Source organism: Alosa alosa, chromosome 8, assembly GCF_017589495.1.
Source record: "Alosa alosa isolate M-15738 ecotype Scorff River chromosome 8, AALO_Geno_1.1, whole genome shotgun sequence".
In the NCBI taxonomy this organism is placed as follows: Eukaryota; Metazoa; Chordata; class Actinopteri; order Clupeiformes; family Clupeidae; genus Alosa; species Alosa alosa.
In genome coordinates, this window is record NC_063196.1 from 31,206,757 (window position 1) to 31,232,178 (window position 25,422).

The window sequence follows — 25,422 nt, forward strand, 5'->3', positions numbered from 1 at the left end:
CACTTATTTGTTACCGTTTCGTCGTGGCTTTTGCTGAGAAACAAATAGTTTGCAACACACGCTGAACTTGAATCAAACATTCTTTAGAACACAGCTGATCAACCGTCTGCTTTCACTTTTGAATGAAGTTTCAATGCAAGAAGTGACCAGACTACTTGCGGAGTGATATGAAAAACTTAAATCAGCAGCACAAAACCCGTTGCCATTGACAGCGGTAATTATATGTTTGCAGCGGTAATTACATGAAAATATTTTACCGTAGAACGTTAGGAAATCCCATTCAAATCAATGGAGCGTTCTACTAGCATTGTGAAGAGCTGTATAATAATAGTTTATAACTCCCACCATCATAATTTGACATTTAGTTTACATCATCAGCCTGTTAACATGTGTGAGCTCATTCTGGTGAAGGTTTTGGAATCTTGGCTGACTGGTTGGTTGATTAGCAATGCCGACTGGTGGCGGTCAGTAGGACTCACGGCCAAGGGTAAGGTGGGTGAGGTCGATGGAGATGTCGTGCTGTTCATTGGTCAGTTTGCATGAGTGACTCTCCAGGTAGTCCCTGTGGCAGGCATACTCAGTCACCCACTCAATCTCATAGCGGCAGTTGGTTTTGGCAGTCATCTTTGGAACACTGCCCTGGAAGAGCAAGCAGAGACAATCCAATGAGAAAAGGGAAACACAAATGATTAAGCAATACACATTACGCAACTCCTTGTACACATTACGCAACTCCTTGTCCAGGCCATTGTTCTCACACCTTGACTACTGTAACACTTATCTAACAGCCTCCCATGCCTGCCGAGTGAACCCCTTAAAGATTTTCCTGTTTATCTGATCTACCTTCCTGCTCCTGAGGTCCAGAGAATAAATGATAATCTGTACAAATAATCTTTTACAAACTCATTTCTAGTTACATTTGTGGATGTTTGCAGTAGTCAGAAAACTCATTCTGAGTGTTATTATGAAACGTACTTTTAGACAACAATTAGGGATTTGATTCGTACATAAAACAGAAAGCATAATGCAATTACCTCCTGCCTGCCTGATGGACAGATGAAAGTGATGGTGACAGCAGGCTTATGTCCATCACAGAACTCCGGGATAATGTGTGAGTCTTCATATCTGAGCTTCAATCTGAAAGCAACAGTTAGGATCGATAAATCAACAGACTGCTAACTCTGAAGAACAAAAATAAGTGCACTTTTTGCACACATATAAAAAAAAAAGTTTCATTTGTTCCACCAAACCAAAAAGAACTCTAAATGGACATGTGGAAGATATGCAGTATGGAAAGCAGTGGACACTCAGAGCATACATGGACACAAACATTATCAGCAAGGTACCAGGGGCCTCATGTACAAAACTTGCGTGTGTGTACGCCATCTTTCACGCTCACGGTTGGATGTATCAATAGTTTATTGACATGAGAACATGTTGCCAGACGTGTTTCCCCTTCATATCTCCGATTTTTTTTTATAAAAACTAAGTAGGCTACTTACCACAGGGAATTTACATGTATTGTCAACAGGGTATCCTATTCCAGCGAGAAATGGCAGTAGCCTATGGGACAGGATCATCCAAGTATATACTTAGCTATGGCCTGACTAATAAGCTCGAGTTGCAGCTATTTGACTTAGTGTGATTGACTGCATACTTTTGACTTTCCTGGAGTAAGCATTTGCATTATTGTCACACTTTTGGGCAAATTATAGGAACATGATCCAGAAATCGCAATGTTGTGGCAAGATGGCCACGATCAACTTTGTTTATTCTACTTTGGGTGCGTGATATGTGGTCTCTTACTTGAACACAACTGATTTGATGACTTTTTAATTAATGCAGTTATGCAAAATTGTTTCGAAATCCCCATCAAACCCTGTTATGCAAATCCGGTCACCTACTTGCACACTGACCAGAGGTCTGCACTCTCAAGTGGCCTTCTAGTTAGCATATTAAAATGAGCATGATTTAGGGTGGAGTGTAGTGCTCATGCATGTGCACTTAATTTCACATTAATTGGGATTAAAGGCTGGGTGGAATGCTGTGTACACAGTTTCATACATTATTTTTTTGTACGTAGGCTACTTCCCAGGTTTATGAATTCCACAGAAGTATTTGTACATGAGGCCTCAGGTCTGGTAGTATAAATTTAGATGTATAGAACACACACAAATAGAATGTTAGATTAATAACTGATATGATATTGCAGACAGAAAGGCAGGCCATTCAGTATCAGTATCATCCAGCATGCACATTCCTATGAGAGCCAAGAGCTCCACAGTGTCGGTACCTGTCATTGGACAGCAGCTCCAGCTGCTTGGAGGGGATGCCCATGTTATAGGAGGCTCCTTTGGTAGTCAAACAGGCAGCTGAGTCCTCTGGGCATGCCTGTGGACGGTCTGAGGAAAGGAGACATACAAAAACAAAATCCTGAGTGACCATCAGTTTAGCAGTGAGATGCATGGAACAGCACAAGGTTAGATAGTGACCAGATGATGGCAGAATACACAAGACTATGCCTGTAGCACTTCATCAGACAATAGCTACTAACACACAACGAGAAGGGCTGGGGCCCGAAATGTCACATGTGGTGATATAGCCTACCATTAAACAACGCTAAGGAGCAGATTCTGGTGTGCGGACTTTACGTTCTTTCACATGCTTGTGCTTTCCTGCCCAGCACCCAGTAGTCAACGATTTGGATGTGCGTGCTGCACCCTTGAACTCTTATGCATGTAGCACTTCCTTCCAAAACTCATCCTCTCTTGAAAGAACCATCAATGTGCTAGTGTTAATTTTGTCACCTATTTTTAATTTAGTCTTAGTCTTAGTCTTGTGATGAAATGTCCTTTTTAGTCTGTCATATTTAGTCATTCAAATATCATTTTTGTTAGTCAAGTTTTAGTCGACTAAAAGTCTCGTCATTTTAGTCTAGTTTTAGTCAAAAGAAAACTAAAGGTATCTTAGTCTTAGTCAGTTTTAGTCAACACATTTTAGTCTTTTTTTTTTCATAACAAATTATTTCTGATTACCATTTGAGTCAAATAGTGTTTTTTACACATCTCAATTTTCCAACAATATTGTGTGTCCACAGGACTACTCATCTGTTATAATTACTCATTCTGATTTTTTGTCAGTCAGTATGTTTACATGCATAGGTAAGTCGAGCTACAGTTATAGCTCGGCTGGGATTTGACCATAGACAGTAAAAGATTTGACTGGACCACTGTCATATTAAGTAGACCAGTGTTTCTCAAAGTGTGGTCAGGGGAATCACTGGTAGTCCGCAAGCTATCCCAAGTGGTCCGCGAGCAGACGTGGAAAAATATAATATAGATGAGTTGTTTGCAATATTGAACCAACTTGTATGTAAAAACAGTTCTGCAACACTGTCTATGTAAGATATGCCAGTTTAAATCATACTGTATGAATCCACACAATAAGCAAAGTGCAAAGACAATAAGCAAGGTGGTTCAGTGAGTAGGCCTGTAGTGTAGACTAATTATAGACTACTGTTGAAGTAGGTCTAATCTAATTTTTTTTTTTTTTTGCTAGGGTTAGTTAAGTGGTCCTGAAACTGAAAAAGTTTGAGAAACACTGTAGTAGACCAAAGTATTAATGTTTTACTCCGCCTCGCTAGATGGCGATATGCGCCCAAACACAACACATTCCCCAAACAGACTCTCCATCTTAGCCATAGCTAACTTGCTAGCTTAACTTTCCATATTAGCTTACTTGCTAGCAAACTTTGCATCATCAGTCTAACTAGTTAAATAGTTGACATTACATGATGAACATTTTCGTATGGACATCTGGGGGATGTTAATTTGTATGAGAGAAGCTTCAACTTCTGGGTATGTAGCATTGTGGCATAAAGCTTAGGTTGCTAACTCTGGCAGAAATCTCCAGTGTTCTTGTTCCATGTAGTTTCGTGTTGCAGCCACAGGGTTGCAGCAACAGCACGTAGACTAGCCTACAGGAAAGCTGTTGCGTATGAACTCATTCTGAATATTTTGAAAACGTAACAGCTAGATATTCTGTCTTCTCATTTTTGTAGGCTAAAATGAAGAGATTTTATCTTAGTTTTTATTTCATGCAAAGCATTTTAGTCTCGTTTTTTTCACAACAATAATGCATCTTAAGATAGTCTTAGTCAGTGTTTCAGGACATTACTGCCGTCTCGTCATCGTCTCGTCTCAGTCATGAAAAAAAAGGTCGTTGACGAACATATTTCCTCTCGTCTCGTCTGACGAAATTAACACTACAATGTGCTTTCAACGTCTGAATCACTGCTCCTACTTTGAACTCTGCTTCACAAACTGTTGTAATTCAGCCAGACGACCTTCAGGCATGCAATACACATCTGGCCCTATGAGACTGCATAGATTGAAAGTTGTGGACGGATCAATAGAGATGAGTATGGCAAGCTTTCTGCTTATAGGTTTCCTGTCTATACTTTGACCTCCCGACACATGGTAAACACAAAACATATAATCCAGGTTGCATTAACCAAACTTTGTGGACCTTGCCTTTCTTCCTTGTACTTCTTCTCAAAACACTGATATTACTGCTGAGCACATAAGATGACAGCAGAAAAAGAAACTCACTCAAACTGCGGCAAATGTTAATGTAGAAGTCTATGTCATCATCGGAGTCATCAACCAGGTATCCGTCAGTGATCTTGATGAGGGGATTCAGGTCGTGCTTCTTCCCATCGGAGTCAAATGCATAGCAGGGCACCTTAAAAACACATTTGTACCAAGCAAACACAATCAGTGCTGGTCTTCCTAGAATAATGCTTACAGATGAATGTACACATAAATCTACAAAGGCAGAAAATTACAATTCATTACACTGTATAGTTTAGAAATCGCTAAATGAGTGTAGGAGATGGTGTGGTACACCAAACTGTGGATTAGATTAGTCAGACTCCCCATCCCCATCACCCAACCAAAACCCTGAGGGCTTAGTCAGGCCGACATTTTCCAGGCGTTAGAGAACATTTTAATTGCACTGATAAAGGAAACACCATTTACACAGGCATTCTGTTTGGTGGACAGTCATGCATATTGACAGTATCTGCAGTGACCTACACAGACCATACATCCAAATCACTTAATTCATTCGTTTGGTTTTTGGTTGCTTGGTTTATTAGTAACATGTTGTTCAATGGTATAGACATAATATAACTCATTTAACATATTTAATGCTGATGACTATCCTATCAGATAGGCCTAACAGCTACAGATTTGCCACAGAAACAATCCCTCAGTTCAATAGAAAACCCCCCATAGGTAAGGCATTTATTTGAAAATACACACAATCAGTTTCACTCACCTCTTTGTGGGGCTTGAACTTGTCTATTTTACAAGCAACATATGTCCTCCATTCAAAGTAATGAACACACTCTGATACAGTGACCAATTCTGGAGTTCCCTATAACAAGAAAGCAAAGAGAATAAAAAAGCAAATATGAATCATTAGCGCTATGACACTACTGTACATAGTGTGGTTTCACAGAAGGCTTTTGTTTGCTTAGCTGCAGGTTATACTACTTATAGTGATTGATAATGACTGACTGACTATTATTGTGTTACATGCTTCAAATGTAAAGCACTTTGAGCTGCATTCTGTGTATGAAAGGTGCTATACAAATTAAGCTTATTATATTATTATTATTACTTCTGATAACTTCAAAATGTGGGACTGTGCCACACTTTAATCGTCATTATCACAGCACGGCACCAGGACTGTATGCAACTGCTCAAGATAACTGTTCAAAACAGTTCAGCTGCTTTGAAGAAGTTACGCTGGATGGTTTGTTGTGTGCCTGACGCCTCGTACAGACACGTATGGCTTCCTTTGGAAACCAATTTACCACAAGAACGGAAACTGTTGTTGGTTTTAGATACTGAACTTGTGTTGGCTGAAGTGTAATCTTACACATGGTTATTTAAATGCAACTGTCTGCATCATGAGGTTATTCACCCATTCATCAAGTGGCTCAGCTACAGAGTTTCATTATTACACGGCTCTGCCTGTTCTGCCACCTACCATGGTCTTCCCGCAAAGGAAAGAGATGCTGGTCTGCATGTTACCGCTGCCGCCCTCACACTTCTGTGTGCTGTTGAAATCTAATACAGTCGGCGATATAGTACTCAAGCCCAGCTCACCTATGAGGGGAAACCAAGAGACATGTTTCACAAACACAAAACATTTTGAACATTTACGGACATAGTTTGGACAAACTTTTGTTTCTGCAAATAAATCCATCAACCAAAATCTTTCATACCGGTTTGTTTTTTTGTTTTTACTCTTTGGGTAAAGCATACGCATTTGAGTAAAGGTCAAAATCTTGCAGAACTTTTCCCCTTCCTGACAAGATAGTTAACATTGAGGTTTATGCTCAGGGGAATTCACCGCCTGAGAATTTGACCTGCAAGACTACAAAACAGTAAAACTAATACAGCCTGACAGCTAAATCTAGAAAGAGAAAACAAATATAGCACACAGAGAAGCAATACGATTCCCCCATTTAATGTACTGAACTGAGCAAGCAATTTCATATCCTTATTACGGTTTCTGACCCTGCAATTACACCAATACAGAGAGTCTGTTTAACAATTTGCATTCAAAGTTCCACATTTGACGTCATATCATTCTGTGTATCATCCAAAATTAAATGCGTCCCACCACCCAACCACCGAAACATGTATGCTCATTGTTTGTCTATTGTAATCACATGAGCAAACATTCAGTCTCACTGCAGTGACCTAGTTCCTGGCTTGTTGACTGGTGTGTCCAGGCAGGCCTAACAAACCATAATATCTCTACTTCAGTAACATAAATGTTCTACACTCACAAAAGCCTTTCATCAAGTCATGTCAAAGCTGACAAGCACTGAAAAACTAGCTTTCAGTCGCAAAGAGTGAACAGATACAACAGAGTGAACATTTCAGCTCCAGTACTTCATTTACTGTAACAAACCAATATCTGTAAAAACAGTCATTCCTTCTTATACACAGGTATTTAGTTAATGTCGGTTGTACGGTTTGTTGTATCATTAAGTGTCCAAGCAGCCGACTGACCCTTTAGGCCTCTTCTCTAACCGGGGCAACTGGACATGACATGATAAATACATCATGTGACAGCCGACATAAGTCTTCCAACTTCCACAATTTTGAGTTGTGCTGAATTTAACTGTGGTCACCTGACTAACACCAAGCCCTGTGTTCCAACATTTAACAGATCCTCTAGAGGGGCCAAAGGCCATGTTTACAACCATGCTGTTAAATATCGCACTGTATGCATGTGAAATGGTCAACATTCCTTTTAATCTTATGTCTGGCATGATGACGGCTATTGTGACAGCAGAGGTATCAACACGTTATTTTATGTCTACATTTAGACACTTTAAATGACATATGCATGATGGCTTTATAGATACTTTGATCTTATATAAAAGTTCAAAATTACTGTAGTCAGTGATGCATTATAAAAAGTCCCAAAATACCTTGACTCTTACAAAATCATCAGACCACAAATTACCTAAAACCGGCTGTTTAAAAAAACCACATCCTCAGTTGTCTGTGGCTTCCTTTAACTCACCCACAGTTGTGTCCATTTTGCTGGCAATACTGTGGGCACAGACTGCCGACCCCTCCCCGCATTGTGTGTCCGGAGAGTTATCACACAATTTCATTGTGTACTTCATTTGACTGTCCTGGTCGATGGCCTCCCATTTGTAACTGGATTGGAGGGGAAACAGTATCGAGACTTTCAGAAACGTCTGCCAGGCGGACAAGGTTAGGTGAGAGCAGAGATGGACGTTGAGGAATAACAATAAGCTATATACACGTCATGCATGCGAGCAATTTCCATGGCTAAAATGTTTCGTTAAAACTATTGTGCCAATTACAACCACTTGAAGGAACTAATGTTGTGTCAGTTTATGAAACGTAACCTGAAAGTTTGCTTAGCTTGGTTCCCAGTTTGTTGGAGCAAGCACTTGGAGATTCCCTTCTCATACTGACATAACACAGACTAGCTAGGTAAAGGTCGGTCATTTTGGTTGTCGTTATTCAGTTGTTAACGACAAGATTTACCTCGTAGGTTCTCAACATAGTAATGTACAAATTGTCAGCAGTGGTTTGTAATAATGTTGACCCTTCACTCAGAGCTAGCTAACGTCAAACGGTTCATGCCATGGTCACATTAGCCAACTGATAATGGGGCTAACTAGTGACACACAACTCAAACATGCAAGTTGAAAGAACCAGAGAATAACCAAGCATGCAAGACTCCATACACATTACGGGACAGACTAAGACATGGCTATTTATAATAAATAACGTTAGTGCGCGGGCTAACCAGTCCTCACCTGCACAGATCTTGGAACCAGCGACCGTCACTGGATCCCTCAGTGACAGAGACATATGCCAATACTGTTAAAATGCATAAAGCACTTGATAATTTACAAGATACCACCGTATATATTTTATATAGAGACCCCATGTTTTGTTCCGGAACAAAATATTACGACGTATCCGACATGATACAGCAACTCCTCCGGCAGCTGTAGCAGGAACCAGTCGCATCACATGACGTGCATGACACTTGATAGAAACTGGTCACGTGGTAGAAGCGCGACTTACGTGACTCATCCTGTACTGAACCTGTACCGTAGTGCTTTGCTCACTCTCTTACACACTAACAATACCAGAGCCCTGGCAATACTTACGTTAGTCTTTAAAACAAAATGACTAACTTGCTTATATTTAAATAATTTTAAAGGAGAAATCCAGTTCACACATAGATCTCCGTTCCTCGAAGTCACCGAATAAACTAACTACCGGAAAAAAACGAAAACGAAATTTACGAAACGGTTTTAATTTTTTCCCTGCACCGACAGTACTCGGCGATCTATGTGAAAACTCGCCGATGTATCCCTCATCACTACGATTAAGTAGCAACAGACTACATACATACAACAGCAAAACGAGTTATTTACACACGTAATATCACACATATATTCATAAATATTTTTTTAAAATACTAATTTTTCTTGATCCGTAGTCAGGATGGCCGAGCGGTCTAAGGCGCTGCGTTCAGGTCGCAGTCTCCCCTGGAGGCGTGGGTTCGAATCCCACTTCTGACATCACTTTTCAATTTCTTACACACCAGTTTTAATTTGTAGCTTCAAATTATTACCTGCAGACATGCATTACTTCTGCCATTTCCATTGAAAGGCTTTAACACTGTTTCAGACTTGATTTTAATGAACATTTAATAAACTGTCCAACCATAATATATTTCAGGAATAAGTAAATGTTTTAAACTGAACAAGCTCAAGATAAACTTCAATTATTACATTCCAACAAAAATGGCACATTTCAGTAACAAAATTAGTTGTGCTTTTAAAAAAAAAAAAAAAAAAAATTATATATTAAAAAAAACTTGAACCAGAGGACAATGCACATGAAATATGGAAAAGGGGTGATCTTAATTTGCTGGTCTCATCATAAAAAAATACTAACAGTAGGACTCAACATGGTGAAATAAAAGCAAACGGTCTATAAAAGCAAAGTGTTTTCAAGATATACACCTTTGTCAAAGTATTGTATCATTTATAATACACAAGTCTAAATTGTATTGCTCTGCAAAATGATTCATCTCAGATGACTACCATTTAAGTTAACTAAAATTATTGTTAATCATTAGTGACATATGCCTAAGAATGATTAAAGCAATAGTATATCAGATCTATATTGGCGACTTTTGTGTTGTTGTTTATGTGTCTGAAACCCATGGTACCTTCACATGGACGTTCTTCATTGCAGAATACCTGTGGAGAAAATGTAGACACATACTTTTGTTAATTCAATGGCATGTAAACAATAATTTTTTTTTTTTTAAAAACTCAGGATATAATATTGCTTACTAATTAGATTAAAATTAGGGATGCTTTCTGGGGCCAATCACTAATTACTGATCATTGAAATCATTGAAATTAGTATCTGCCGATACTGATCACAGGATGGGCATTGAAAGAAAGTGAAGGGCTCTACACTAACTTTTTAACTGTTTAACCCTCTATCCACTCAAGTCGCATTATTGCTACAAGCGACATTACTGAATAACACAGACGATAGACCCGACTACAGTGTAAAATATCATTTGAACTCTTTACCACTAGCTGGCAGACATCCAGAGCTTCGATTCAAGCTCAGATTTGATTGTGAAAGTTTTCTTATTACACGCGAGAAACACTCAAAGACGACTTGCATTTCCTCCATAACGCGTAAGCGATGTGGGCCATAGTTTTGCACAAATTGAAGCAGAAATACACCAAATGTTGAAAAAAAAGTGCACGTGTGATAAAGTCTTGGGTCTGTTATTCACCCATTCTGATTCTGAAGGAGAATATGATCGATCGTCTAATGACAGTGATAGTAATGGTGCGTCTGTGAATGAAGGTGCATCTTTGCGTCAGTGTCCACTAAGCATACCATGCTTTTTTCAACCCTCTGCCCAACATAGCTGGAGGTGCCAGTGGTAATAGTGATGATGGTGTCCGTAATGGACGTGGTACAGACAGCAGGGTACAAAAATAGGTCACCCGCGATAGGAACTGATTTGACCAGGGTACTTTATTGTATAGTAGCATAGGGTTTGTGGTTATACTAATAGTTTACTATTGTTGGTTTACATGTGACCGTTCTCCTATTCATTTGTTATGTGGGTGAAATGACAAAGTAAAACTGCTAATCTGGTATTTACTGGTAAACTAGTAAACTAACTAAACTGCTAATCTAGTATTTACTGAATGTGCATAATTCGAGGTGGTTGCCATCCAGTGACATCATAATATGCAAATTAGATAAGTACATTTACCCCCTTCATAAACTTTTGTTCATACTCAATGATTTTCACATTTACAGTAGGACTTTAGCTCTGATCACTTTCAAGCCATGGCCTTTTGAAATTTTGATGTAAAAATCCAGTGTTTTTTTAAAACCCTGACGGCTAAAGGGATAAAGCCAACAGTTACACGTGCCAAGGCACCAGTTCCAAAGATTAATGACTGACAACATTTAGGGGAAACTAAATGTAAAGAATATTAGTGCCTGCTTTACTGCTGGTCTGTTTTATTTTTCTATTTTGTTTTTATAAAATCATGCATAGTCATATTTCCATTTAGCCTGTATATCAAGTATCCTGCAAAATGTAATTTATTTGTGAATCCATCTGTTGCAAATCCAAATGGTGATATCTAACTCCATACTGCAGGCCTACTACTACTAAAACAAACAGCCCATTTCCCTTCCACAACTTGCCACAGCCTAGGAAATTTATTGTAAATGACCCCATAATAGGTTATTTAAATCAAGGCAATTTATCTGTTTATAAATCATATTCTTCATCATGTAGGCCTGACCTTTGTTTATTAGTTCATGACTGAAGAGGCCTTATGCCTTTATGTATTAAGGGGTGAGGGGCTTTTCATTTGGAACAGGCCATCATGAGATTTGTTTTTGTTTTTTGAGTCTGCCAATGCTCGTTCAGAGAAGGAAGTTCATTGTAACGTAACAGTGTAACAGCTTTAGCACCTGTACGAGGCGCTAATGTGTAAACGGTGTTATTAGATCCTACTTGATTTTGAAAGACAGGCAAATAAACAGTAAGAATATCAGCAGTAACGACTACGTCACTAGCCTACAATACAGGGATCTGCATTTGATGGGGGCAATAATGTTACTTTCGTTTTCAACTTTAGCTTGTAGGCTATTCAGTGTAAACAAGCATGAATGGAAGTCATCAGTAGCGCTCTACTGGAGTATGAAAACGGGAGTATGACGGGAGGCTGTTTTCATCTGATCTGCTCTTCTGATTGGCCTTCAGAGTACTCTGACCAAACTATTATGACTGAGTATTAGGGCTGTGTACCGAACACTGTACTTCTACCGGTACCGTTCAGTGTACCGTTCATTTTGTAGGCTACAGTTTGCTGGTTAGCCTACACATGCGGATAACCTGATAGGCTATGCGTAACGTTAGCGTGTCAAGGTGGGACAATGCTTTGCATTAAAACGAGCTAAGTTTAAATTCACGTTGGCATGGAAGATTTTATTTGTCAAAGAATAACCGAACGACCACACTCATTTAAACTAGCCTACACACCCCTGTTAAAGACTGACTGAAACTAAGTAACTTAAAGATAGAAATAGGAAGGAGGGGATGATAACCTACTGTTAAATTGCATAAAACACATTGGATTGCTTTTTTCATGAGCATGGCCTAAAACAGCCTTATCATCACATAACCCCAATAGACTAATTATTTGTTCTATGTTTGAGTTTGATTGAGTCTGTTTAAAAACAATGTTTACTATCCACTGTTCATATGTTCATACTTTAAGAGGGAAGAGGGTGGATGAGAGGGGTTTGTATTGTGTTAAAAATGTTCTCAATGTATAAATGGAGTTTTTTTGCTTAAAAAAAGTTGCTTCCTTAACTTAAATTAAATGCTGTAGTTGTTACAAACAAGGTGTTACAGATTCAGTAAGGGTAAGGTACCAAAAACAAGTACCGCTGAATACCGACACCGAACCTCAAGCACCAGTACCGATATTGGTTCAAATCTCAACCAATCGATCGGAGCATCCCCAATTACAATATTTACGTATTAACTGGCTTATACTTACATTGTTTGACACCAGTGTTTGTTTCAGTGGATTCCTTCGTACTGTTGGAGATGCTTCCATTTTTTTCAGATCTCCAGAGAGCAAGTGCATTCCCCTCCATCTCTTTCTGATCAGCTAACAGGTCTGCTCCCTCGGGCGTCAATTCAGGTATCTCTACTGTAAGCTCATCGTTGGTACCCAGATTTTTTGAGTCAGGAGTGTCAGCCAAATGGCTTGTGACTTGTCTTTCAGGAGAACTTCTGAGATTCTGAGAGTGCTCTTGTTCAAATCTAAGTCCAAGCATAAGGTCAATGTACAAGGCATGGTCAGCATCAACAAGTGCTTTGGCAAGACAGACTCCATCCATCAGAATATCTACTTCCCACTGCATCTCTGAGATACACTGTCTGAAGAAAATCTTAAGATTTCTATGACATATGAATTCTTGGAAAAAGATAACAGCACAATCTGACCACTGTCCATCATCGGCTGGCTTTATTCCTCGCAGTAAACATGGATAGATTACTTTTGGCAGCCTGGCCAATTCAGCAGGCAGAATTTTCAGTTTGCCTCTGTGCTCTTGTAGAATATGTGTACAAACTCCATAATCTACAAGATTCATCACCACGGATGCACCGTCAACATGAAGTATCTCTGCCCGGCACCATTTCTTTGTATCTTTATGCCTGATCAGGCAGGCAGCTCCAGGAATAAGGTGTGCATCGGGTAGTGTGCTTAGAAGATCTGGTAAGCTCTCTAATGCGTCTGACACAGCAGTTGTAATCACATTGTGGTCTTGATCCTCAAGAGCAATGTAAAATTCTCCTGGGTTGGTTACAGCAGCCACAAAACCTGAGTACTCTTGCCCTATTGTAACAGGATCCATGAACAGTTCTCGGGGCTGATTTTCTTGTTCAGTTGCAGATTCTTTTGTCTGTGCAAGATGTTTATGAGATGAGGAGTCATGTGACCTTTGCTCTTCGCCATGATCATAATACTGTGTTCTTTTTTGCTGAATGAGAAGCTCATTCATGAAGATCTCAACACTCCAAAGCTCAAGGGCTTCTGAGTAGGATACAAACATCAATTTGATAGTTTGACCAACTAAAGGGCTGAGAATTTCTTTTAACATTGTGATGGGTGCACCACATCCATTCCATTTACAATAAATTGCTTGTTCTGGCATCTGACTGACATCATCACGAAGATGTTTGAGACATCCCACTGATATCTCCTCTGTGCTACCATAATCGAGGAACTGAACTGTACATTTTTTCTGTTCAATCCAAACATGACGCACAACTGCTCGGCGCCACTGATCATTGACTGATTTAGTCAAACACTTTAGACCTTCTGCCACGTCTTTCACTGGGACAAAGTGGCATTCTGGCTCACTTTCATCAATTAGATTTTCAAGGGCAACAAGTTGTGCAACACTACTCTTAAGTTGGATGTAAAGCTCTCCATTCTCTAAAACTGTCAGAAGATTTCCTTCCTCAGTCTGTCCCTCTCTAGCAATCAGCTGTGGGATTTCTCTGTTCTTTGCAGGGGAGATAGAAAATGGCCCTTTCTTATTGGGAACAATATCCAAGACAGAGGGGGCTCTCTCAGGCAAATGTGTCCCAAGACTCATTGAGGTCACCAAATCAGGAGGATTAACTTGCAATGCAGTGGGATTGGTGTACACATTGCTTGGTAATTTCTGGTGTTGTTTCTTTGTTTTTCTTTGCATCAAAACATATCCATGTCGTTTGACATAGGTGGTTCTCCTGCGTCTGGTCCGTCCTGAAATGGGTTGCCGGTTCAACTGACTCTTTTCTTGGACCACCATACTTTCATTGGGTTCTCTGAATTCTGTCTCATGCTTATTTCCACTTTCAGACTGGCAAGAACTGGAGCTTTCATTTGAGGCTTGGGTCACTTCTTTTCCCATTTCAGTATCATGCTCCGATTGCTTGAATTCTTTCAGATCCATTTTAACTTCCCAATGTGTCCCAGTCAGTCTGATAAATTCCACCTCAAAAGGTTTGTCTTTTAGCACAGCTTCAAAGGAGGGATGATTCACAAGTGAATGTGTCTTAACAAGAGAGCATGGTATGCATAGTCTGGGCTGAGACAAAAACTCACTGGTTAGTCTATAAACTTTGCTCTGATCAACAGTAGCTACATTTCCATAGTCAATGAACTCAATGGAAAAATGTCTCTTCGAGGCATCAGTAACAACTGCACGGTAAAGAGCACCATCTTCTTCAAATTCAGCAGCAATAAGATCACCATTGTGTAGTTCTGATTTGACATTTTGAGCCTTCTCTTTAAATGATGAGCAATTGAGATCCTCGCCCATTTTAAGTATGTTTGCTTCATCCTCTTGCATTTGGATAAAGAAACTGTTGATTGAATTTACATGGGAAGCAAACCCAACACCCATAAAACCAGACTTCACTTTGATTTCAGGGAGAGAGTCAAGTTTTGGAAGCGCCAAGTCACAGTCTTGACTTTGGAGGAGCTGTTCACAGTCCCGTTTTTTACTTCCAGTTGTTTTATTTTCTGGCTGTTTTCTGGGGGTTGTTGGACTTCTACTTTCTGGGTGTTTGAAGGACTTATGATCCCTATTAAAGACCTTTTTGAGCTCTGGCTTGTCTGGCGACCTTTTGTTGTGTCCAGGATCATGTACTGCTCTGACAGTTCTCTGGTTCTGAGGTGGCACTCTTTCAGTATTTGCATTATCAGTAGCAGAACCCTTCTCTCTTACTTCATGGGCAGAAATGACCTCTCTGATTTTTTCATTGATGTGGGTGTCACCATCGAACATGTCAACACTGAACGTTCCATCTTTGTCTTTGGCCATGAATGTAGCTTGAACTGGCTTATTTAAACTTATGTTCTCTAGCCAGGTATTCACCTCTGCCAGGGTTTCACCTTTGGGATTATTTGCAAGGCTACACTTCAAGGCTTGCATAGGAGCCATCAACAAATCTGTTGTGCTGTGCTCTAGAGGCTTAACATTGCTTTTCTCAACTATTTGCTTGTTTCCATAATCAACAAAAAACACATTCAGAAGTTCATTAGACAGGACAGGCTTACTGATCCCTCGGTACCATTTCCCATCCTCAGAGTATTTTGCAAGACAAAGGCTTCCTGGTTTGACAGCGGACTTCGAACACAGTGTTTCACCACTCTCTTTTGCAATGGTTTCCATGAGTTTTTCGATAGCCTCCTCATTTCTGCACAGTTGGCAATATATCTCCCATGGACTTGCCACATGAGTGACATAAATTTTCTCTTTGCTTCCAGGTGTGAGGCCGAAGGAAGAGTACATAAAGGAAACTGGGTAAGCTGTTGGGATAAGAGGTTTCAGTGGCTGGACCTTCACTGCAAGCCCTTGCTTCACAAGGAATGTCGTTGCTTGTTCTGAAGTTGTGTGAAGGTCAACAACATTGCACAAGCCTATATTCTTCACATATAGCTCAGCATGAATGGTACACTTCAAACTCACAGACTTCTCAAAAACAAACTCTTTAAGTGAATGACTTGCTTCATTGCTCCAGGATTTTCCATCCGTAGGTTCAATCAAATTGTACAGGCTGCATCTGAATGACTGCCCTTCCAACTGATTGAATTCTGGAGGAAGTGTCTGAAGGTTAGTCATCTGCTCTTGTATGACAAGGCCATAATCCACCAAGGCCACTTGACACTGAATCAGTTTTCTTGAAAGGAGGCAGCCCCTGTACCACTTGCCATCCTCTACTAGCTTCACTGCACAAAGGACTTCACCTGGCATCAACGGCATCTCATGTGTCTGGTAAAACACCTGCATCTCTTCCATCAGTTTGGTCAAATTGCTAATCTGGCTCTCACGCTGGCACCAAAAATCTGAAGGGGAAGCAAGGTTACAGCACCGCACAGTTAATTCCTCTCCAGGCTTGAATCTCTGCATCTTCAATTTGTTTGGTATGCCAGGCTTTTGATTCTCTGCCTTTTCCTTAATTGTGCATTCTTTCTCTGTGACTTTTTCCTGTGTTCTTTCTTTGATTTTTTTATTCAAAGCTTTTGGCTTCAGGGCTTTTGTCTTACACTTTTTCGAATCTTCTCCCACAGAAACAGAGTACACAGTTGTTGGTGTGTATTTCCAATACAGTGCTATATTTTCGTTTGTCATGCGGAGTCCCAGGCTCTCTTTGTTAAGTGTGCCGATCTCATGCAGGTCCACAAGATATCGATCATTTGTTTTGTGGATGATGTGTATTTCAAGGGCTTTGTTTGACACTGTACGCCTGAAGTATTTTGTTGCAGTTTCAGTCCAAACATCTTCCACTGGAAGGACATGAGCCAAAGCACAGCTCAAAACAAATTCCGGTTCAGTGGTGAAACTCTCAGGCAGTTTTTTAATAAGCCAACTTGGCACCTTTTCAGTATTGCCAAAGTCTGCAAAAAATACTTCAGCTCCATTTTCCAGAATGTCAGTGACTATGGCACGATAATAGTGTAGATCCTTCTCATACATTGCTAAGCAAAGTGTGCCAGGCACTGGATTTTCAAGAAGGTCCTCTTCCTGTTGTAATGTACTAATGTAATCAGCCAATGTGTTCATCAAGTGTTCAAAGTCTTGATTTCGCTTTGCAGTTCTTATCCAGAAGTTGCCAGGGCTGAGAACATGTTCCACATAACCTTCAAACACTGCACCTACTTCAAAGTCTTCCTTTGGGATATTGCTTGGTATGATCCGTGTCTCATTTGTGCACCGTAAAGGAATGGTCATGTTGTGATCATGCACTTTACTTGTCTGTGCAACAATGTCAGGCGTTACCTCTGTTTTGACCTCTGGGTCAACTTCAACACTGCACAGTGTCACATGATAGAAATTGTGTTCCTTGTCAAAGTCATTGATTTTGACACTCAAAGCACTGCCAAGAAGTCCCTTCATGAGCAAATCACGCTGTTCTTTCTTCAAATCCTCATTTTCCTGAGTGACACTGGACAATGCACATGGGAAAGCCAAGATTGGTTTCATCAGGAAATCAGAAGGAAGTGGACAGATATTTTTGACCTTAATCAACTCACAGTATCCATAGTCAACAAACAGAACTCTAACTTGTGAATTTACTGGCAGAAATTGCACATAGCCTCTGTGCCATTTTTCATCTTTGCCTTTAACAGCACAGAGCAGACCTAGGTTTCCCTCTGGTGCATCCCTGATGTTTTCAGTCTTTGAGTCACACAAGAGTGCCAATTTCTCAGACATTAACTTCAGTTCTTCTTCCACACAGATCATCTGGCAGTAAAATGCACTAGGGTTAACTGCTGCACTTAGTCGCACCTTTACCATTTCTCCAACTGTCTGCTTGGGACCACAACATGAGAGAATGTTCTCAACACCCTGAACACATGGAGGTTTGAAAGATAGTCCTTGTCCTATTTGATTCTTGATCAACAGATCAGGGATTTGTTCACAGTCTGGTCTAATTGGAACTTCAGTCAGCATTTCCACAAACAACAGAAAAGTGCCTGTATCAACAGATCTCCCGAAGTTAAGTTTGGATAAATCATTAGTGATAGTAGGTGATTCGAGTATGAGGACCTTGTGCGGCAGTAGGGCATGGATGTAACCATTTATGAAACTGCCCATCAATGAGGAGAAATACTTTCCGGTCTGTGGTGTCCAACATTCACCCACTGGTAACACATTGGCAAAAAACCCACAGACAATCTTAGGGGGAAGCATGAGTAACTCCTCTGAGGCACAGGCCAAATGGTTGTCACTTATTGACAGAACATTTCCATGATCAATGAGAAAAACATCAAAGAGATCTTTTTGCTTGTTTTGAACTCTTCCTCTGTACCAACGACCAGTAAGGTCATCCTCCACCAAACAAAGTCTTCCCACATCCACAGGCCCCCTGACTTTCTCTGCATTCTGAATCTCTACTCTCAGTATGTTGTAGTCTAACTCACAAGTTGACACATACTGACCCTGGAAGTGCACTAAAATGTCTGCGGGGTTGCAGTCAACATGTGTTAATTTGATTTCCACAGACCATTCAGCACTTGGAGCAGTAACCTCAGGACTGTCCTGTGACCTAGAAAGACAAATAACAAAAGATTTCACATTAAGTTCTTCCTGCTTTTTGTTAAATAAATACAATCACAAAGTCAGCCTTGTACAATATCCTTGTAGTGTATTGATTCAGTCTCATAAGTAAAATATAAACCATCACAGCAAACCAGGGCAAGGTAAGGTGGTCTGGTCTGGAACTACAGCAATCATTGGTTTGCGTGCAGGATATAAAATTAACATCCGCCAAGCGGGTAGATTTTATATTTGGCGAGAAATATTTGCCATGGCAGGTAGCATTCAATGTTTACACCATCTAACAAGCCATATAAAAAAAAAAAAAAAAAAAAAAAAAAAACTCAGTCTCTTCTCCATTTCTGTTTACAGGATCAAGCTTTACTTCTGTCTTCTATTGTATGTCTGGCTATTTCAATTAAAACAGTATGCAAATCAATGCATGAGGTACAGGTCATTTTACATCACAAGCCAGATCAGTCACGCCACTTAACAGTGAAGTTAGCATGGTGGTAGACATTACAGTTAGGCTAAATAAACTGCTTACAAAATACATTGTGCTGACTTGCATTTAACCCTTTAGCCACCAGGGTTTAAAAAATATAAATTAGATTTTTACATCAAAATTTCAAAAGGCCATGGCTTGCAAGTGGTCAGAGATAGTCCTACTGTAAATGTGAAAATCATTGAGTATGACCAGAAGTTTATGAAGGGGGTAAATTTACTCATCTAATTTGCATATTATGACGTCACTGGATGGAAACCACCGTGAATATGCACATTTCAGTAAATACTAGATGTTGAACATATTTGAGCAGTTTTACTTTCTTTTTTTGTGATTTCACCGACATACCAAATGAACAGGAAAACAGTCACATGTAAACCAACAATAGTAAACTATTACTATAATCACAAACCCTATGCTACTATACAATAAAGTAGCCTGGTCAAATCAGTTCCATATCGCGGGTGACTTTGAAGTTCTTCAGAGCCCTATTTCTACAACCCCTGCTGTCTATACCACGTCCATTACGGACACTATCATCACTACTGTCACTGGCACATCCAGCCATGTTGGGCAGAGGGTCGAAATAAGCATGGTATACTTAGTGGACACTGTCGAAAAAGACGCACCTCCATTCACAGACGCTCCGTGACTATCAGTCAATAGACGATCGATCATATTCTCCAAAAGGCAGATATTCTCCTTCAGAATCAGAATAGGTGAATAACAGACCCAAGACTTCATCACACGTGAATTTTTGGTGTATTTCTGCTTCAATTTGTGCAAAACTAAGGCCCGCATCGCTTCCGCGTTATGGAGGAAATGCACGTCTTCTTCGTGTGTTTCTCACGTGTTTTCGCGAACTTCCTGAAAACTTTGGTAAAAAAGGTTGAGCTTGAATCGAAGCTCTGGGTGTCTGTCAACTAGTGGTCAAGAGTACAAATGAGATTTTACACTGTACTCACGTCTATCGTCTGTTTTATTCATTAATGACGCTTGTCGCAATATTGCGACATGGGCGGTTAGAGGGTTAATTTTGTGTTAAAAATAACATATACAACCCCAAATCAGAAAAAGTTGGGATGTTGTGTAAAATGCAAATAAGAACAGAATGTGATAATATATTTCTGTTGTTGACTCGCTCACAGTCCATGGTGGCCATGTCAGCTGCTTTGTAAAATGTTGCATTAAGACCACAAAAAGTCTACACGAAATAAATGTGAGCTTTCATTCCCTCACACGCTAGACTACGTGCAGTGCCAAGTTTGAGGTTGTTTTTGTTACGTAGGCCTAATGCATGCATTGTTAAATATTAGATGCACCAATTGATCGGCTGGTGACCGGAATTGGCCTATTTTCACGTGATCGGCCATGACCAGCGACCGGCCGGTCAGTCTGAGACATGCTGATTTTATGCCGGTCAAATGCACTTGCGCACCACAATTGTAACAACACCCAGCTGAGTTTGCAAAGTTTGAAGAAGCTAGCAACCAAGCCAACACTAAGGGCTGGATGTAGAACACTGTGCTTTGCCATATTGCGTGAAATTTACTAAGCTGTCACTTCATTAGGCTACGTAAACATCGCTCATCACTGCCCGATCCTGCCGCTAATTGCGTGCCCACAGCTGAACCACAAGCGCAGCTGAACGGAGATAACCGATTGCGACATTAAAAAGAATCAAAGTTTAGCGATCATAGGCTACATGATAATAAGATGTCAACAAGCAGCGACATACAGTAGCCTTAGTAGTACTCTACTTAAAAAATACTCAAACTATTTACTGCACGTAGACTAGGCCTAGTCTAGCAGATTGAGAAGTGGATGTTGTGAAAGTGAACAAACGTAGCCTATTAGAAAGGCAAACAAAAGTTAAAGTTGCTTTTGACATAGTAGCCTACAATGTAGAAAACTGACGCTCTGAATACTGAATCAGCTGTCTCTGAAAGTTTATATAGCCTAATTGATGCATTTAACCGGAATTTGGATTTAAGTTTAAGTTTTTCACCGCAAAACAGACGTGCGCTGTTTTCATATATGGTGGAACACATAATCGCTATTAGCACTTCTCCTCCCTTGTGTTTACGTGATGGCCTACTCCCTCGCCCTCCCATAAATGCATCAATGCATATGAAAATATGTTCGATGATAGCATGTTCAAATGCATCATGAAAATTGTTTTTGTATTTTTAGTTGGATATTGGATGTGAGAAAATGGGTCTTCCATAACAGTGCATTAATATTAGTAGTGTGTGAAATGAATGTCCCACACTGGGAAGCATTATAGTTTGATACTGCAGCTGAAGTTAGACTTGAAAAAGAATCTGTCTGCTCACCGGTTCCTTTTTTTTAACAGCCATTTAATTATTGATAAGTTGATTACATTTCTATATTAACATAAAGAAAAGATAGAAAATGGTTAGAAGAAATGAAATCTGAATCGGCTAAAATCGGTATCAGGTATCAGCAGGTTAAACTCTCTGAAAAATCAGAATCAGCCCAAAAAATTGCAATCGGTGCATCTCCATTAAATATATCAGTAAAAGTAGCATACATTGGCTTTCTCCGCTCTACTACCCCTACAGCTAAGCGCAAGACCAGGGTGAGACCAGAGACTGGGGAGTTTTAGCAGCACTGAATCACGGGTCCAAATGTAGGATGTTTGGATGACTATCATGTCAGACATCAACAATTAAGTATGCAGTTTGCTTGCATAAAATGATTCCGCGAATTTTGCAAAAACACGCCAACAAACATGGGCATACAGTGTCTGTTCAAAACAACGAAAAAATTATGTGGAATAAACTTACAATTGGAATAGCCCAGCCTATTTTGGACTTTGAATAAACAAAAGACAATTCCAACTGCAAGGTCCCAAATTAAAACGAGCGATATGCTAATGGCCCGAATTTAAGGACGTTTCAGAATGCCACAGCTACAGACAACGATTGGCAGACAGTGAGATGTCACTTATGCTGCCTACCAGAGAATGTTTTTAATTCACATCGTTGCAAATTTCATATGATGATGAATCATTCCACAAAATGGTTTGTCTTCTCTATCATAAAGTTATTCAATAAGCTTAACAATAGACATATAGCCTTAACTCAAAATTAGGCTTATCATTTTGATCTATAAAAAAATGTCACATGCAGCCATGCCTAAATTCTGCTCACTGCACATTTATTGAATGCTTAGCTGGAATTATGCTTTTCCATCATCTTATTTTTAAAGCATGCCTACCTGCAGGCATGCAATTGGGCTATGTGTTTTCTACAGGAATAGCATGTTTGAACGGGCACTGCAAGAATAAACTGCTCACAATGTAGTTTATGGCAATGTGGTTATCACAGAACAAAGACCTATTTTATTCTTATTCTTTCTATTTTATACACTCTTTTATTTCTTAAACAAATAAATTACTGTATATGAAGAGCCTTTCATTAGGAATCTAGACAGTTATGCCTATTCAAATACATAATGCCCCACATTGATTAGAACCTTGTTATGGGAGAACATTTCTACATGTTAAAATTTGTATTAAAAATGACTAGCGGCCGATATATCAGTTAGCAGTTTTTGAATAACTCAAATATCAAAATCAAAAATAGGTTATCAGCCTTCAAAATCCCATATTGGTCAGGCTCTATAGGAGATGGAGACAAATTGACACACACACGCATGCACACACATCCACACAATTAGACACACACACAGGCAAGCACATAAGCACACACACACACACACACAAGCATACACAGTCGGTCATATTTTGTACTGCTATGCGGTACATCTAGTTCGACTAAGCGTACCAGTAGTTAGAGAAACGCTGAATTTCTCATTTTGTTCTGCAGTGTAAAAATAGTAAGTAAAAGGAAGATGGTGTTCCGAAATGTTACACCAGGCTGGTTTGAAGAACCTTAAATATGGAACATTTAACCTAGCTTTCTGTACAATTTTTTATTTTCTCTATAACTCCCAAGTGTGTTATTTCATTGTTGAGTTTTCAGTTGTGTTCTACACTGTAAAAATATTATGAAAGAGACACATAAAAGAGTTCCAAAACTTTAGACTAGTAGTGTATATTCACCATATTGTTATAAAACCTTCACCATAATTTCACAGTGGTTGCTAGCCTAGTTCAATGTAAAACAGTTTTTACCTTTTGTCTGGAGAAGGAACAGAGAACATGGTAGAGAAGCCGTACGTTTCTGGAAAAAGTAACAAACATTCTCTGTTATAGTAATACTCCAAACAGTATTGGACAAACTAGTAAAGGCATGTCAAAAATAATTCTTTCATGATTGTCATATGCAAAATCTTTTTAAATATTTCATTCAAGTGCACACACACACACTAACGGTAGGTTTCCACTGTAGCATATTTTGCTTAACTTTCATTCAGGTTGAATTTGTGTGAAATTTGCTCTGATTGGCCAAAATGAAAGAGAGAGAGTTGACTAAGGAAAGCGAAACAGTGTTGGGGAATCCTTAACTTTATGCCAATGAAAACCAAATTGGAGAACCAATCAGTTCAGTGGTTGTGTGTTTGGTATGAGTATAAGTATAAGTATAAGTATATATACGTATCCCAATCCGTGAATTAGTGAAACACACTCAGCACACAGTGAAAGCACACACTAATCCCGGCGCAGTGAGCTGCCTGCTACAACAGCTCGGGGAGCAGTGAGGGGTTAAGTGCCTTGCTCAAGGGCACTTCAGCCGTGCCTATTGGGGTTTGAACCGGCAACCCTCCGGTAACAAGTCCGAAGCGCTAACCAGTAGGCCACGTTACGTTTTGTGACATTACCAAAAAAGTCTGACCAAGATGGCAGGGGCTACGGGCATAACATAAAAATATTTATATGATAAGTTTTCTAGACAAATATTGGTGTTTACACAAACATAATTTGTTGTTTATTTGCCCCACAAACTTAGAATAGACCACTGTAGATGTTAATTAAGGGCACAATCAAACCAGAGTTCATTTGGACAGTTGATACGGTTAATTTTAATAATATGAACAGTCTACTGAACTTGGGTGCAGACCTGAGGCTGAACCTCAGTCCACCAGAAAACAGTGGTCTGGGGTACGGTTCGCTAGAACACTGGTGAGATTTGAATACTGACAGTGTTGTGAATCAGAATCATTTCTGTAAAGGTATATACTGTGTACTTCTTATGGTCATTTGTGATTTTTGTATACATGTGTATCTCTTGTATACATGTGTATCTCTTGTGTCTTTGGTCTGTATATTCAGAGTATCCTTTGCTTATCCTTAAATTCAATAAAAGCCTGTCCCTTTGGCCCTTTGCCTATCACCAGGTGTGAAATGTTAATGTTTGTAGAAACAGTGAGGGGTCAGGCCTCTGAAGAACTTCCCAGAAAAGGGGGTAGTTTTTAATTAAAAGACAATACAAGCTGACCAGACTTGATGGCACCAAAAGGCCACATCCTCTTCCACCACACCTTTACATTGCATATTCAAAGTAGGTCACTCCTTCTCTTTGTGTGTAACTTAAATATGGTAGACTTGTTTCTGTATAGTTAGAGAATACTGGTGAAACCCATGATGGGGTGACACAAGCTTGTACCTCTCCCTTGAGGGACACTGGCCCCTCATTGAAAAGAATAAAAGCCTGGATCCTGATATTCCATCGTCCTGACTGAGTCTTAAGGAAAAATGGTAGTAAAAATATGCTATCAATACTTAGGTGTGAATGCTATCCGTTCCAAAACAAGAAAATAAACAGTGGCATCACCAAGCAATATTCATAAAGAAGCTTGTATTTATGACACAAACGGACCCGGGTGCACAAACAAAAAAGAAATGTGATCAGTGACCAGCTAGGGGGGAGTAACTGCACTCGGGTTCGGTCCAGTTAAACGGATCAAGTGTGAAGGCAACCTTAAACACCCAAACTTAACAGCTAATCAACAGGCCAATAGTTTGAATCACATTTTTAGACGGTACATTTCTTTGTAAGCCTCACCAGGCAGCTACAGTGGGCATCGCTTTCAAATGACCACTTCAGTCGCGCATTACGAGGCGTAAAGCTGCGTGAAGCTTTAGTACCACTTTCAGCCACTATGCGTCGCTCTGCCACTGTACATCGCTCTGCCTGCCGCCCCTACTGAAAAAGCAGGAGACTTGCCGAGAGTAAT

The 25,422-nt window shown here is 39.8% G+C and overlaps 2 protein-coding genes and 1 non-coding gene across 3 annotated transcripts in view; 1 reads left to right on the plus strand and 2 right to left on the minus strand.

Annotated features, from left to right (window-relative positions):
- Positions 1-8,757, minus strand: part of LOC125299117 (cation-independent mannose-6-phosphate receptor-like) — a 36,581-nt gene extending 27,824 nt beyond the window's left edge. The window contains 8 exon segments of the mRNA XM_048250245.1: positions 480-639; positions 1,035-1,137; positions 2,294-2,402; positions 4,611-4,743; positions 5,341-5,439; positions 6,058-6,176; positions 7,612-7,751; positions 8,384-8,757. Coding sequence (XP_048106202.1) covers positions 480-639; positions 1,035-1,137; positions 2,294-2,402; positions 4,611-4,743; positions 5,341-5,439; positions 6,058-6,176; positions 7,612-7,751; positions 8,384-8,517 — 997 coding nt within the window. The 5' untranslated portion in view covers positions 8,518-8,757.
- A 320-nt stretch (positions 8,758-9,077) lies between these two features.
- trnal-cag lies at positions 9,078-9,160 on the plus strand. The gene has a single exon. It is a non-coding gene; the product is annotated as a tRNA-Leu (tRNA).
- A 150-nt stretch (positions 9,161-9,310) lies between these two features.
- Positions 9,311-25,422, minus strand: part of tdrd15 (tudor domain containing 15) — a 36,468-nt gene continuing 20,356 nt past the window's right edge. The window contains exons 4-6 of the mRNA XM_048249658.1: positions 23,420-23,468; positions 12,707-18,762; positions 9,311-9,847 (exon numbers count right to left, since the gene is read on the minus strand). Of these exons, the coding sequence (XP_048105615.1) occupies positions 9,834-9,847; positions 12,707-18,762; positions 23,420-23,448 (6,099 nt within the window). The 5' untranslated portion in view covers positions 23,449-23,468 and the 3' untranslated portion in view covers positions 9,311-9,833. The remainder of the gene's footprint in view (positions 9,848-12,706; positions 18,763-23,419; positions 23,469-25,422) is intronic.